Below are 15,149 nucleotides of genomic sequence, written 5' to 3'. Positions count from 1 at the left end.
GTCTAGGGCCTTCACCGAAGGGCCCTTCTTCAGACATTCTGACTGGGTTTGGGTGCTGCATCGATGACCACTTTCACATCTCCATCTACCCACAGAATGAAGTCATCACTGCGTGCAGTCTAGCTCTCTCTCCTTCTCGCTCTCCATGCACACTCTCTCTATCAAATTAAGATTTCCATCATTAAATTGATGTCATGCCAATACGCTTCATAGTTCCAAACCTTATTCTGAATGGCCCTCAGTGGTGGAGAGCTGTGAAAGTTCTACCTTTGATGTGGCGTTCTCTATTATTGAAATTAATTGGAGTGCACCCCTCCCCCACACACTTCTGCCCATTCTGGGCATGCTCGGTTAATCAACCTTTCAAGTGTCGGCGGCGGCAGTGGTACTGGTGGCTGGCCTGACTGTGTTCTGTCCTAGGGTTTCAGAAGGGGTTTCAAGAGAGTGAGGCCCTGGTTGTGTTTGAAGCTGGGATTTGGTGCCACAGCAGTGCTGAGGTCAGGAGTCAGTGTGCAGGTTGGCGTGACGGCGTGGAGTCTGCCAGTGAAGTACTGGGCTAGGGCTTGTGGGAGCAGCAGCAAGGCCAACAGGGACTCAGTTCTTCTTTTCCTCTGTATCAGCTTGGCCCGGCTTAAGAAAAGCGCCTCACTGGCTCACAGGCAGCTGGCCTGCCTCCACACACAGCAGAACCGCTGATAATCAGCAGAAAGAGACCCCTGATTATTGGTCTGCCTTTGCCTCTGCTTAGAGACGGCCGCTAACTACTCGGTCTGCTCTGCTTGCTCCTCAGCATGCCAAACTAACTCAACGTTAGCATTTTAACCCCCCACCAAACTATGGAAAAGGTCTAAACGTTACATCAATCTCTGCTCCATTTGTGTCAGGTGAAATGTGATTTTAATTGCAGTTGGAAGGGAATGAGTGCATTCTAATTTGCCTCTATATGTCAACCTCTATCAGCAGTGGACAGACGTTTGTGTTTGTGGCTTTTCCAGGACAGCAAAGTGCCTAGCATCCCTGGTTCTATGTCCTACTGTGTTTCTGCTTTCCCACAGACCCGCCCTGCACCATCATGGCTGACACACACACATACTCACACACACACACACCCATAGCTGCCCTATTTTGGGAGTAGCTTTGAAACTGTAGCATAATGGTGTTAAGCAGCTTGTGTCTCTCGCTGACATAGTAAATAATGTGTTTGACATCATCAGGGGAATAGAGCAGTACAAATCTTATTTTACTGATAGACAGACAGCGCTTAGCTCAGCTCAGACTCCCGAAACACAGGCCAGCCCTGCTCAGCCTGCTTAGAAACATGGCCGAAATCTCTCTAGCTCAGACTAAAACTAAATACATTTAAAACAGCTGAGATAAAGTCTGCATAAAGACGACTCAGGTTACTGAGACTCCAGATATACACGTACAGATGTAGGATCTTCATTTGAGCCAGTTTGCTTCAGCAGGAAAATAATCCTGCAGTAACAGTAAATGTGAATTATTATGTGGAATATAATGAATGGACATTTTTGTAGGGGTTGATACATTTTTTGTAAGGGAAAATCTAATCTGAAATTTCTAAGTGGAAATTACAAACTTTAGAAGCATTTTTAAACCTCAAATACACTACAATTTCTACATTTCTTGCATTGCAGAAAAGTTATCCTGCAACAGGGTGATCAAATTAAGATCTAACATCTGTATAGGTTGCTCAACAAAGCTTTGAATCCATGCAAACATAGCTTTTTCTTAAATTAACCTTAGCTAAGTCGGGACTCCATTCAAGCTTGTCTCAACAAAGCTTAGAATCGATTTAGACACAGCTCTTGAAAGCTTATGCTCCATTTCAGCATTAAATATGCTCTGAACAGGTTGCTACATATTAACATAGCCCAGCTTATTGTAACCTTGAATCCAGTTTAAATCTACCAGTTCAATTCTACGCAGTGAAGATGAATACAACTTGTTAAACCCCTTTTTCTTTTTGGAACAGGTACATCCAAGGGGCATCATCTCCCAAGGACATGATCATCATCGTGGACGTGTGAGTATCTAGTTCAGTCTTCGTCAAGCTTTCCTTCTCCTTCTCTCCTCTCCCTCCTTCCCATTTCTCTTCCCTCCTTCTCCCTCCCCCCTTCTCCCTCCCTCTCTCCTCCCTCCTTCTCCATCTCTCCTCCCTCCTCCTCCCTCTCTCCTTCCTCCTTCTACCTCTCTCCTCCCTCCCTCTCTCCTTCCTCCTTCTCCCTCTCTCCTCCCTCCTCCCTCTCTCCTCCCTACTCCTCCCTCCCTCTACTTTCTCCTCCTCCCTCTCTTCTTCCTCCTTTTCCATCTATCCTCCCTCTTCCTCCCTCTCTCCTTCCTCCTTCTCCCTCTCTCCTCCCACCTCCTCCCTCTCTCCTTCCTCCTTCTCCCTCCCCCCTCCTTTTCCCTATCTCCTCCCTCCTGTCCTCTCTGCTCCCTCATGTCCTCCCTCAGCCCCCCAGTGGCATTTTAGCAGGAGCAGTAAAGTTCTCTAGTGCCACCTGTTGGTTTACAGAGAATTGAGAATTCCCTCTCAATCATAATAATCTCCACATATGTCTTGCTATTATATACATGTCTAAGAGGTACAATATGAAGATCATCATTGTGAATGCATGACAAAATTGACTGTGATTGGGTCATGAGAGGAATGAGAGGATGGATGTGTCCTCTTGCCAGACCGCCAACCTATAAACACTCATCACAGTATACAGAAGCAAAGGGACCATCACTGTAGAACCTCCTGTGGCTGTACCATGTTGTCTGGATGAGGTTTTAAGATGGAGCGTTTAGGTTGAACAGTATGGCTCAATGCGCTGATGGTTGTGTGTTGTGTTGTGCCTGTAGGAGTGGCAGTGTCAGCGGACTCACTCTGAAACTGATGAAGACGTCGGTCATGGAAATGCTAGACACTCTGTCAGATGACGACTATGTGAATGTAGCCAGGGTGAGTACCCTCCGCAAATAAGGTGATGAATAGAACGGTTCTGTCATACTGTACATTATGAATTTCAATCAATCTCTGATAAAGGTCTGGTTTCTCTTCAATATGCGAAATGTAATAACATGGTTAACACCTCCAATGCAGTATAAACATATTATATGGGTATGGTGATGTGGTCATGAGCAAACTTTCACATAGGTTCCTATCACATAGTCACATCCCAGCAAACCAAAATTGTTTCTGTGAAAGTTCCCAGAACATAAGTTAGGTTGCTGCAAATGTTCTCATAACACAAAAACTGGAACCTGTTGTTGTGATAATTATAGAATGTTTGTAGAAAACATTCACCTTTAAAGGTTCCCGAGAATGTTTCATTAGGTTGTGAGAACAGTCTGTTGAGAACAGTGTGGGGACATCACAAACGATATGTTCCCAAAGCACAAAAACTGTCCAGTTGTGTGGATGATTCTACAATGTTTCTTTTAGGATACAAAAAACATTCACCTGATGTTCCCAGAACATATTTAATATGTTCTTTAAAGGATCCCAGAATGTTTAATTAGGTTGTGGGAACAGTCTGTGAGAACATTGTGGGGACATCACACAAGATATGTTCCCAAAACACAAACACTTAAAAAAAGAAAAAATAAGTATTCACCTGATGTTACAAGACCGTTCCCAGAACACATTTCGGCTGTTCTTTAAAGGCTCCCAGAAAGTTTCTTTAGATTGTGGGAACATTGTGTGGACAACACAATAGTATGTTAACAACATATAGTATGTTCCCAAAACACAAAAAAACAGTTGTGCTGATTATTATTACAATTACCCTTTACAGACAGACTGAAAAATACATCTGCCATTGTTTTTTAGAATCCAATTCAAACGATCCCATTTTTGCCACATGTGGTGGATGAATCAGAATTAGTTGTGTAACATAGATAATTAAGATGTCTTATCTGCATAATATGCTTATGTGATATACTTGTTATTAGAATGTATCCCTTTGGACTCTGGTGTTGGCAGTTGCACTTCTTCCCTCAGCTGGAGCTCAGTCACCTGGGGCCCAGAGAGGGGAGAGGTCAGGCTTGTTTTTTACATAGAGGCTCACTCCCCTCAGTGAGCTTGTCCAGGAGTGGGGTCAAGAAGGGGTTTTACTTGAGATGGGAGTATCTAAAGTTGACAATTGATTTATGCCATTGGATGAGTTGGTGTTTTTGTGCTAGGAGTAACAGGAACAAGATAGCAACCTCATCTTAGGAACCAAACTGAACGATAATTTATAGCGAATGCTATCTGGCTACGGGATACTCCTTTCTCATTTATAAAGTCTCACTTTGTTAACTGTTCCTAATATCTGTGGTTTGTTATGTCGACTAGGGGGTGGATCTTTGCTATAAATGGTCTCAGTAGCCATTGTGTTGTCACTCTCAACGGATCATTAGAAAATGGTGAATCGTTGAAAGTCATTGCTATTGCAAAGCTCTTATTATTAAATATGTAGTTTAAGTATAACTCTGACTTGTGTGAAAGGTTTGTCTCTCCTAATTTGATAATACAGAAATAAACCACCACACACGTTCTTGCAGGGATAAGCCTTTTATATCTCCCGTGCACATGCCGGCAAGTTTAGGAGTGGGAGTAGACATGGGCCGAGGTGGGTGGGTGTCTATTTGAATAAATTAATTCAATATATACCATCATAAAGAAATCCATTATTAATGTGTTTTATGCAGGTCTTAAGAAACGTTATCAGAGTAATAAAGGACAGACACTTCAAAACTTTGTTTCTTATAATACATTTTTTGACTGTTCTTTTCGCCATTTCTGATGTGTTTCTATGGGCTTTAGTAGTAAATGCCAAAACAAATATTTTATCAAATAGTTTGTTTATATATTTTTTCATACTTAAAATTCTAAATCAATATCTAAATGATCCATAATATGACCATCTTAAATCAATTCCATATGTCAGATAGGTTCCCAAAACATCAAAAATTGTCCAAACTGACAGTCAGATAATGTTTGTCTCAGGGCGCACAAAACATTCCTTTGATGTTGCAAGAACATTTCCAGAACAGCCTTTCTGAGTTCTTTAAAGGTTTTAAAGGTTCCAATAACATTTCATTTGGTTGTGGGAACAGTGTGGGTACATTACAAGAGATAGGTTCCTAAAACACAAAATATGCTCAGTTGTGATGACATTCATACAATGTTTAAATTGGGTTGCACAGGACTGTATTGTCGGTGATATTGTCACGTCCTGACCATAGTAAGATGTGATTTTCTATGGTAGAGTAGATCAGGGCGTGACAGGGGGTGTTTTGTGTTTTCTATGTTTTCCATTTCTATGTTTTTAGGTTCTAGTTTTTGTATTTCTATGTTGGCTTGTTTGGGATGATCTCCAATTGGAGGCAGCTGGTCCTCGTTGTCTCTAATTGGAGATCATATTTAAGTAGGGTTTTTTCTTCTTGGGTTTTGTGGGTGATTATATTTTGAGTAGTGTTTGTTTCTCTCTGCATCATGGTTTGTTTTGTCATTTTCAGTTATTTGTGTATTGCAAAGGTTTCACGGATTTAATAAAATGTGGAACTACAACCATGCTGCACTTTGGTCCGCTCCTTTCGACAGCCGTGATAGAATCACCCACCATCAAAGGACCAAGCAGCGTGCCCAGGAGCAACAGAGATGGACCTGGGAGGAAATTCTGGACGGAAAAGGACCCTGGAGGTAGGCTGGGGAGTATCGCCGTCCGAGGGAGGAGATTGAGGCAGCTAAAGCAGAGCGGCATTATTATGAGGTGCTATACAAACCACTAGGCAAGTGCGAGAGACAGCTCAAAAAAAAAATGGGGGGGGGGCACACGGGGAGATTGGCAGAGTCAGGTTGGAGACCTGAGCCAACTCCCCGTGCTTACTGTGGGGGTGAGTGATCGAACAAGCACCACGTTATGCTGAGATACGCACTGTGTCGCCAGTGCGCAGCTACAGCCCGGTGCGCTCGGTGCAAGCTCCTCACAGGTGCTGTGCTAGAGTTGGCATTCAGCCAGGAAGGAGTATGCCTGCTCAGCGTTCCTGGTCTCCGGTGCGTCTTCTCGGCCCAGGTTATCCTGCTCCAGCTCTACGCACGGTACCCCCAGTTCGCCAACACAAACATGTGCAACCTGTCACAGCACCTCGCGCTTGTCGGGCTACGATGGTTATCCAGCCAGGACAGGTTGTGCCAGCCATAAGCTCCAGATCTCCAGTGCACCTCCACGGTCCAGTATACCCTGTGCCTCCTCTCCGCACTCGCCCTGAGGTGCGTGTCATCAGACCGGTGCCACCTGTACCGGTCCCACGCATCAGGCCTCCAGTGCGCCTCCACAGCCCAGTCCTTTCGACAGCCGTGACAGATAGACACATGGCGTTTTCGTTTCATTCTAAGGACATTTGAACAGCATTTAATCATACAAACACAAACAATATTTTACTATATAAAAATACATTGTGTAAAAATGTACTATTCAACTTTAAGAAACACACCCAATATAATTTATAGTTTGGAGACGCTTGATATGTTCCCCCTGGCTTATTTTTCATGATCCTAGATCAGCACTCATAGTCTTGGATACCTTGTAAACATGGACCCAGAAGTACGCAGCATATAAAGAGGATGGGGGAAGTGAGGGTGATCAACCCAGTTACCAGTATTTTCCTGGGTTAGTTATGTCTAAGAAGGTTTAAAAGGAAGCATGGAATTCCTGATTGGCCATACAGCCATGGCTATATTACATTTAAAAAAAATGTAATAACAAGTCAGTTAACTAAACAAGTCAGTTAGGAACAAATTCTTATTTACAATGACAGCCTAGGAACAGTGGGTTAACTGCCTTGTTCAGGGGAAGAACAACAGATTTCTACCTTATCAGCTCGGAGAATCGATCTAGCAACCTTTCGGTTACTGGCCAAACGCTCTAACCACTAAGCTACCTGCTGCCCCATATTTATATACTGATAAAAGAAGACATTAGAGCACTTCCCTGGTGGTGCAGAGGATAAGTGACCTGGTTTTGTTTGGGAACCAAACAGCGCAGGTTCAAAGCCCACATGGGCAGATTGTCAACATATGAAGTGTAAAACATATGGTTGTGTTTGTATGATTGAATTCTGTTCACATGTCCTGTGAATGAAAATAAAATGCCAGGTGTGCCTTGTTAATTTGTGGCATTTCTTTCCTTAATGCATTTGAGCCAATCAGTTGTGTTATGACAAGGTAGTGGTGGTATACAGAAGATAGCCCTATTAGGTAAAAGACCAAGTGCTATGGTGAAACTGGCGCTCATGAGGACCGCCACAGGAAAGGAAGACTCAGAGTTACCTCTGCTGCAGAAGATAAGTTAATTAGAGTTAACTGCACCTCAGATTGCAAGATTAATGGGAACTCCTTCAAGACTGTTGGAAAAGCCTTCCAGTAGAAGCTGGTTGAGAGAATGCCAAGCGTGTGCAAGGCTGTCATCAAGGCAAAGGGTGGCTACTTTGAAGAATCACAAATATAAAGTATATTTTGATTTGTTTAACACTTTTTTGTTTCTACATGATTCCATGTGTGTTATTTCATAGTTTTGATGTCTTCACTACTATTTTACAATGTAGAAAATTGTCAAAATAAAGAAAATCCCTTGACTGGTACTGTAGCATTTTATAAATGTTCTGAAGACCTCCATGACAAGGTCAAATGTATATTGCGTGAATATGAATGGAATATTATGTTAAACCTAAAACAAATATGGTGCTCTCATGCATGGTTCACAAAACTCACTTATTTCATTCTTACAACATTAAATCAAATTGAATCGAATCAAATTGTATTTGTCACTCGCAGCGAATACAACAGGTGTAGACATTACCATGAAATGCTTACTTACAAGTCCTTTCCCAACAATACAGAGTTAAAAGGTAAGAACAATTAGCAAAATAAAAAAAAGGAAATAGTAACACAATAAAATAACAATAACAAAGCTATATACAAAGAGTCAATGTACAGGGGTACGAGATAGTTGAGGTAATTGAGGTAATATGTACATGTAGGTAGGTGTAAAAGTGACTAGGCAATCAGATAGATAAAAACAGAGTAGTAGCAGCACATGTGAAGAGTGTGAAAGAGTATGAATGTGTGTGTGTGTGTGTGTGTGTGTGTGTGTGTGTGTGTGTGTGTGTGTGTGTGTGTGTGTGTGTGTGTGTGTGTGTGTAGTGTGTGTGTGTGTGTGTGTGTGTGTGTGTGTGTGTAGTGTGTGAGGGTGTGTGTGTGTGTGTGTGTGTGTGTGTGTGTGTGTGTGTGTGTGTGTGTGTGTGTGTGTGTAGTGTGTGTGTAGTATGTGTGAGTGTGTGTGTAGAGTCCAGTGAGTGTGCATAGAGCCAGTGCAAGAGAGTCAGTGCAAAAAAAAGGGGGTCAATGCAAATAGTCTTGGTAGCCATTTGATTAACTTTTCAGCAGTCTAATGACTTTGGGGTAAAAGCTGTTCAGGAGCCTTTTGGTCCCTACTTGGCACTCTGGTACCGCTTGCGAGAGAACAGTCTATGACTTGGTTGGCTGGAATTCTTTGTTAGGGCCTTCATCTGACACCGCCTGGTATATAGGTCCTGGATGTCAGGGGGCTCGGCCCCAGTGATGTACTGGGCCGTACACACTACTCTCTGTAACACCTTACGGTCGGATGCCAAGCAGTTGCCATATCAAGCGGTGATGCAGCCAGTCGAGATGCTCTCAATTGTGCAGCTATAGAACTGATTGAGGATCTGAGGGCCAGGCCAAATTTTTTCAGCCCCCTGGGGAAGAGGCATTGTTGTGCCTTCTTCACAACTCTGTAGGTCTATTTGGACCATGATAGGTCCTTAGTGTTGTAGACACAAGGAACTTGAAGCTCTCGACCCGCTTCACTACAGCTCTGTCCATGTGGATGGGGGTGTGCTCGGCCCTCCGTTTCATGTAGGCCACGATCAGTTCCTTTGTCTTGCTGACGTTGAGGGAGAGGTTGTTGTCCTGGCAGTGTCTGACCTCCTCGCTTTCGGCTGTCTCATCGTCGTCAATGGTCAGGCCTGCCACCGTTGTGTCGTCTGCAAGCTTAATGATGGTGTTGGAGTCATGCGCGGTCACCCAAACAGTCGTGGGTGAACAGGGAGTACAGGAAGGGACTAAGCACGCACTACTGAAGGGCCACCGTGTTGAGGGTCAGCGTGGCAGATATGTTGTTGCCTACCCTCACAACCTGGAGGGGCGGCGCGTCAGGATCCAGTTGCAGAGGGAGGTGTTTAGTCCCAGGGTCCTTAGCTTAGTGATGGGCTTGGAGGGCACTATGGTGTTGAATGCTGAGCTGTAGTCAATGACGTAGGTGTTCCTTTTGTCCAGGTGGGAAAGGGCAGTGTGGTGTGCAATAGAGATTGGGTCATGGAATGGGTCCGTAGTGTCTGGGATAATGGTGTTGATGTGAGCCTTTCAAAGCATTTCATGGCTACAGAGGTAAGTGCTACGGGGTGATAGTCATTTAGACAGGTTACCTTGGGTTCTGTCACGACTTCCACCGAAGGTGGCTCCTCTCCCTGTTCGGGCGGTGCTCGGCGGTCGTCATCGCCGGCCTACTAGCTGCCCCTGATCCCATTTTCCTTTTCGTATATTTGTGTTTGTTTTTCACACCTGTGTTTAGTTTAGTTGATTTCGGTGGGTTTATTACTGCAGGCTAGGCTGTGTGCGGGTTTATTGCTGTGTATTGTGCTTGTAAGGAGTGCGTGCTTGCACCACGGGATTTCATTTGTTTCTTACGGTATATGTTTACCGTGTGCATTTTACGCTTTAGTTTGCGGAGTGTGCGCAATTCCTTCCCTGTGGGTGGCGACGACGTTAGGTTATTCCCATTGTGTTTGTGTTGTGCCTTCGGGACCGCCTGAATAAACGTTGTATTACACTGGAACTTATCTGCTCTCCTGCTCCTGATTTCCTACACACCTCGCTCCTCCGAGAGGCGCTGTTACAGGTTCTTGGGCACAGGGACTATGGTGGTTTGCTTGAAAAATGTAGGCATTACAGACTGGGTCAGGGAGAGGCTGAATGTCAGTGAAGACACTTGAGTAGGCGTCCTGGGCCGGACGGATTACCAGGACGCCTGATTAAGACCTGTTTAAGTTAGGGACAGATGTTCCGCTAGCGGAACGCCTCACCAATATCCAATGGCGCGAATTACAAATACCTCAAAAATGCAAAAACTTTAATTTTTCAAACATATGACTATTTTACACCATTTTAAAGACAAGACTCTCCTTTATCTAACCACATTGTCCGATTTCAAAAAGGCTTTACAACGAAAGCAAAACATTAGATTATGTCAGGAGAGTACCCTGCCAAAAATAATCACACACCCATTTTTCAAGCTAGCATATATGTCACAAAAACCAAAACCACAGCTAAATGCAGCACTAACCTTTGATGATCTTCATCAGATGACACTCCTAGGACATTATGTTATACAATGCATGCATGTTTTGTTCAATCAAGTTCATATTTATATCAAAAACCAGCTTTTTACATTAGCATGTGACGTTCAGAACTAGCATACCCACCAAAAACTTCCGAAGAATTTACTAAATTACTCACAATAAACATTGACAAAAAACATAACAATTATTTTAAGAATTATAGATACAGAACTCCTTTATGCAATCGCGGTGTCCGATTTTAAAATAGCTTTTCGGTGAAAGCACATTTTGCAATATTCTGAGTAGATAGCCCGGCCATCATGGCTAGCTATTTTGACACCCACCAAGTTTGGCACTCACCAAACTCAGATTTACTATAAGAAAAATTGGATTACCTTTGCTGTTCTTCGTCAGAATGCACTCCCAGGACTTCTACTTCAACACCTAATGTTGCTTTGGTTCCAAATAATCCATAGTTATATCCAAATAGCTCCGTTTTGTTCATGCGTTCAAATCACTATCCGAAGGGTGAAGCGCCGGCGCGTATCGTGACAAAACAATTCCAAATATTCCATTACCGTACATCGAAGCATGTCAAACGCTGTTTAAAATCAATTTTTATGCGATTTTTCTCGTAAAATAGCGATAATATTCCAACCGGGAGGCATTGTATTTGTTCAAACACTGAAAGAAGAAAATGGAGTCGTCACATGCACACGTGCACCAGTGCCATTGTTCTCAGAAGTACCACTCTCCAAAACCCCTACTGTTTTTCGCCCAGAGACTGCAGAGTTATCATTCCACGTTCTGGCGCCTTCTGAGAGCCAATGAAAGCCTTATAAAATGTCACGTTACAGCAGAGATCCTGTATTTTCGATAAAGAGGCTACAGAAGGCCAAGAAATGGTCAAACAGGGCACTTCCCATATAGAATCTTCTCAGGTTTTGGCCTGCCATGTGAGTTCTGTTTTACTCACAGACACCATTCAAACAGTTTTTGAAACTTTAGGGTGTTTTCTATCCAAATCTACTAATTGTATACATATTCTAGTTTCTGGGCAGGAGTAATAACCAGATTAAATCGGGTACTGCCCCCTATCCCAAACAGGTTAAAGGTCTTACTCATATCGGTTACGGAGAGCATGATCATACAGTTGTTCAGAACAGCTGGTGCTCTCATGCATGGTTCCGTGTTGCATTAAGGGAATGTCCTGTGCAACCTAACTTAAACATTGTATGAATGTCATCACAACTGAGCATATTTTGTGTTTTAGGAACCTATCTCTTGTAATGTACCCACACTGTTCCCACAACCAAATGAAATGCTATTGGAACCTTTAAAGAACTCAGAAAGGCTGTTCTGGGAATGTTCCTGCAACATCAAAGGAATGTTTTGTGCGCCCTGAGACAAACATTATCTGACTGTCAGTTTGGACAGTTTTAGTGTTTTGGGAACCTATCTGACATATGGAATTGATTTAAGATGGTATGGATCATTTAGATATTGATTTAGAATTTTAAGTATGAAAAAATATATAAACAAACTATTTGATAAAACTGAGCCTATTTTGTGTTTTAGGAACCTATCTCTTGTAATATACCTACACTGTTCTGGGAATGTTCCCGGTTTGCTGGAATGTATGCATAGTTACATATACTGTAAAAACTATTACTTTCCCACATGGTTATAGTCTCACAATGTTGCAACCCCCAGTGTATGTGTGATTGTGCCAGTCTTTATCTCACCAACAGTCTCCCTACCTTGCTTCTTAGGTTTTCCATTGAATGCGGCATTATCTGACTCACTGCATACATGGGTAGCCTACACTTGCACGCATTTGCACGCCCGCACGCCCCCCCCCCCCCCCCCCACACACACACACACTGGCAGGGTAGCCCTGTTTAGAGACTTGGGTGGTTAATCCTCCATAATCCAGTGGTCTTAGTCAGTGTATGTTTCTAAATCCCAGCTCTAAGAGGCAGAAATTAGCGTGATGATTTGGGTGGGAACAAGGCTGATTTCCACCCCTTTAAAGAAAATAAGAGCTCTGGAAGTAGGAAGGAAAGAAAATGGTTGTACCTGGTGTTTGGTTGCGGGTCTCTTTATTTGCCTATACAGTATGATAGGGTTTGTAGACACCAACAGTAATCATTGTTGTTACAGTAATACAATTGTAATTCAAACTCTGCATTTGATCAGTCAAATATTCCCATTATTATTATTTACCAAATTGCCTTCCACTGCCCTGTTACAAGCACAACTACTGAAGAGTTTATTTCCAAAACGCTATATCCACCAATTATTCACATTTACGTTTTCTCATCAGAAATTATTGATTATGGGTACCTTAATGTGTGTGTAAAGTATTACAGTTCTCAGATTTTTTTATTCATAGATTTTAGATGTGTATGAAAAACAGTTTTTTTGTTTGCAAAACACTATTTCTCCATTGTTTAGCTGGAATTGAATGTTCGTTTCTTGTATATTTGACTGTGGTTGTCTCATCTTGGATATATAACGTTTTGTAATGCTACTCTTCTATCTTAATCTGATTGAACTAACTCTTCTGATTTCCAATACAGTCTAACCTTCAACGGGACCATTACATCGTGTTCTTGTCATTTTGTTACGAGATCATAATCTGTGACAAGGAATACTATAGTTCGTGTTATTTTTCTAGTTTTTACCAATAAACTGTAAATATCAAACTGCACGAACAGAAGGAAATGTCAGATTTTCATGCACCAAATGTATAACCTATTTTATGCCATCATTCTGTCTTCAAAATGTCAACAGAATTGAAAGTTGACTTTCAAGAAGAAAGGCCATTAAAAACCTGACATTACAGGCATTGCTGTTCGATGCTAATCACATATAGACACACTGCTCACTGTTTACCTCTCTGTCTGTCACAAACACACACACAGACAAACACACAGCCCGGGACTAATTTTAATTTAGCAGAGGAGATGAGATCTAGATGACATTACCTTGGGTGCTGGGTGTTTTTCGTTTGTTCTTGGTTTGCATTGGAATTCCAGGTGCACCTGTTCTTTGTATGGAGAGCTGTAATTATCAATGTTTATTGCCAGAGTGGCATAGAGCAACCCACGTCCCCCTCCTCATCCCAACACACACTACAGATGGAGTAGCCCTCAATGCCAGTGAGCGAGCAGCGTGGTCACATCCAGACTCATTAAATTGACAATTATTCATTGTTATTTGTCCCCCCCACACAGTTTAACGAGAAGGCTGATGCTGTCGTCCCCTGTTTTAAGACCTTGGTCCAGGCCAACATGAGAAACAAGAAGATCTTCAAGGAGTCTATCATGCACATGCAAGCCAAAGGAACCACTGACTACAAGTCTGGCTTCCAGTTCGCCTTTGAACAGCTACTCAATGTAAGACTAAGAGCCAGCAGTCAGTCACGCTCTTTGAGGTTTATTTCAGGGTGATAGGTTAGGTTAGGTCTTCCATGAAATGCCCATGGTATAAGACATGCTAATTAGCATACTGACATCCCAATTGACATTGGAATTGACCCTGTGCTACCAAGCCACTCTTTAGACGATCAGAGGATTATGCCTCATCTGAATGGAGCCCAAAGGGGCCACTAGATCGTCAGTCAGTCTGATTAGGAACTGCCACTGCAGTGGGATGATGGCGATGGTGGACTAGGCAACCAGGCAGGCATGTCTCTGTCTGTCTGTCTGTCTGTCTGTCTGTCTGTCTGTCTGTCTGTCTGTCTGTCTGTCTGTCTGTCTGTCTGTCTGTCTGTCTGTCTGTCTGTCTGTCTGTCTGTCTGTCTGTCTACACAGGTGCTGCCTCAGCTCAGCTCTCTATACTCCTATATATTATAGGAGGCTTTGGTCCTTATGGGCTCTGATGGGATGATTGATGAGAGAGAGATCAGCCACAGACACTTTATATTCTTCTGGTGGGCCGAGAGGCACAAAGCCAAGCGCCCAGCCTAGCCCAGCCTTGCCTAGCCCAGCCTACAACCCAGTCTATAGCCCAGTCTATAGCCCAGCCTAGCCCAGCCTAGCCCAGCCTTGCCTAGCCCAGCCTACAACCCAGCCTATAGCCCAGTCTAGCCCAGCCTAGCCCAGCCTATAGCCCAGTCTATAGCCCAGTCTAGCCTAGCCTAGCCCAGCCTATAGCCCAGTCTATAGCACAGTCTAGCCTAGCCTAGCCCAGCCTATAGCCCAGTCTATAGCCCAGTCTAGCCCAGCCTAGCCCAGCCTTGCCTAGCCCAGCCTAGCCCAGCCTACAACCCAGCCTATAGCCCAGTCTAGCCCAGCCTAGCCCAGCCTATAGCCCAGTCTATAGCCCAGTCTAGCCTAGCCTAGCCCAGCCTATAGCCCAGTCTATAGCCCAGCCTAGCCCAGCCTAGCCCAGCCTATAGCCCAGTCTAGCCCAGCCTAGCCCAGCCTATAGCCCAGCCTAGCCCAGCCTTGCCTAGCCCAGCCTGCAACCCAGCCTACAGCACAGTCTATAGCCCAGCCTAGCCCAGCCTATAGCCCAGTCTAGCCCAGCCTAGCCCAGCCTTGCCTAGCCCAGCCTACAACCCAGCCTATAGCCCAGTCTAGCCTAGCCCAGCCTATAGCCCAGTCTATAGCCCAGTCTAGCCCAGCCTAGCCCAGCCTTGCCTAGCCTAGCCCAGCCTATAGCCCAGTCTAGCCTAGCCTAGCCCAGCCTATAGCCCAGTCTATAGCCCAGTCTAGCCCAGCCTAGCC

The 15,149-nt window shown here is 43.8% G+C and overlaps 1 protein-coding gene across 8 annotated transcripts in view; it reads left to right on the top strand.

Moving 5' to 3' along the window:
• The window catches only part of LOC115207482 (voltage-dependent calcium channel subunit alpha-2/delta-2-like), a 267,881-nt gene that overhangs the window by 201,848 nt on the left and 50,884 nt on the right, over positions 1-15,149 (top strand). For all 8 annotated transcript variants that reach the window (XR_003881017.1, XM_029774577.1, XM_029774579.1 and 5 more), the window contains 3 exons: positions 1,994-2,044; positions 2,869-2,968; positions 13,653-13,814. Coding sequence is in view for 7 of the 8 variants with exons in the window: in XM_029774577.1 (XP_029630437.1) it covers positions 1,994-2,044; positions 2,869-2,968; positions 13,653-13,814 (313 nt within the window). In the remaining variant the exon portion in view is untranslated. The remainder of the gene's footprint in view (positions 1-1,993; positions 2,045-2,868; positions 2,969-13,652; positions 13,815-15,149) is intronic.

Source organism: Salmo trutta, chromosome 14, assembly GCF_901001165.1.
Source record: "Salmo trutta chromosome 14, fSalTru1.1, whole genome shotgun sequence".
Classification (NCBI taxonomy): Eukaryota; Metazoa; Chordata; class Actinopteri; order Salmoniformes; family Salmonidae; genus Salmo; species Salmo trutta.
The sequence above is the reverse complement of the archived record's forward strand: the minus strand, read 5'-3'. Positions and strand labels throughout refer to the sequence as shown.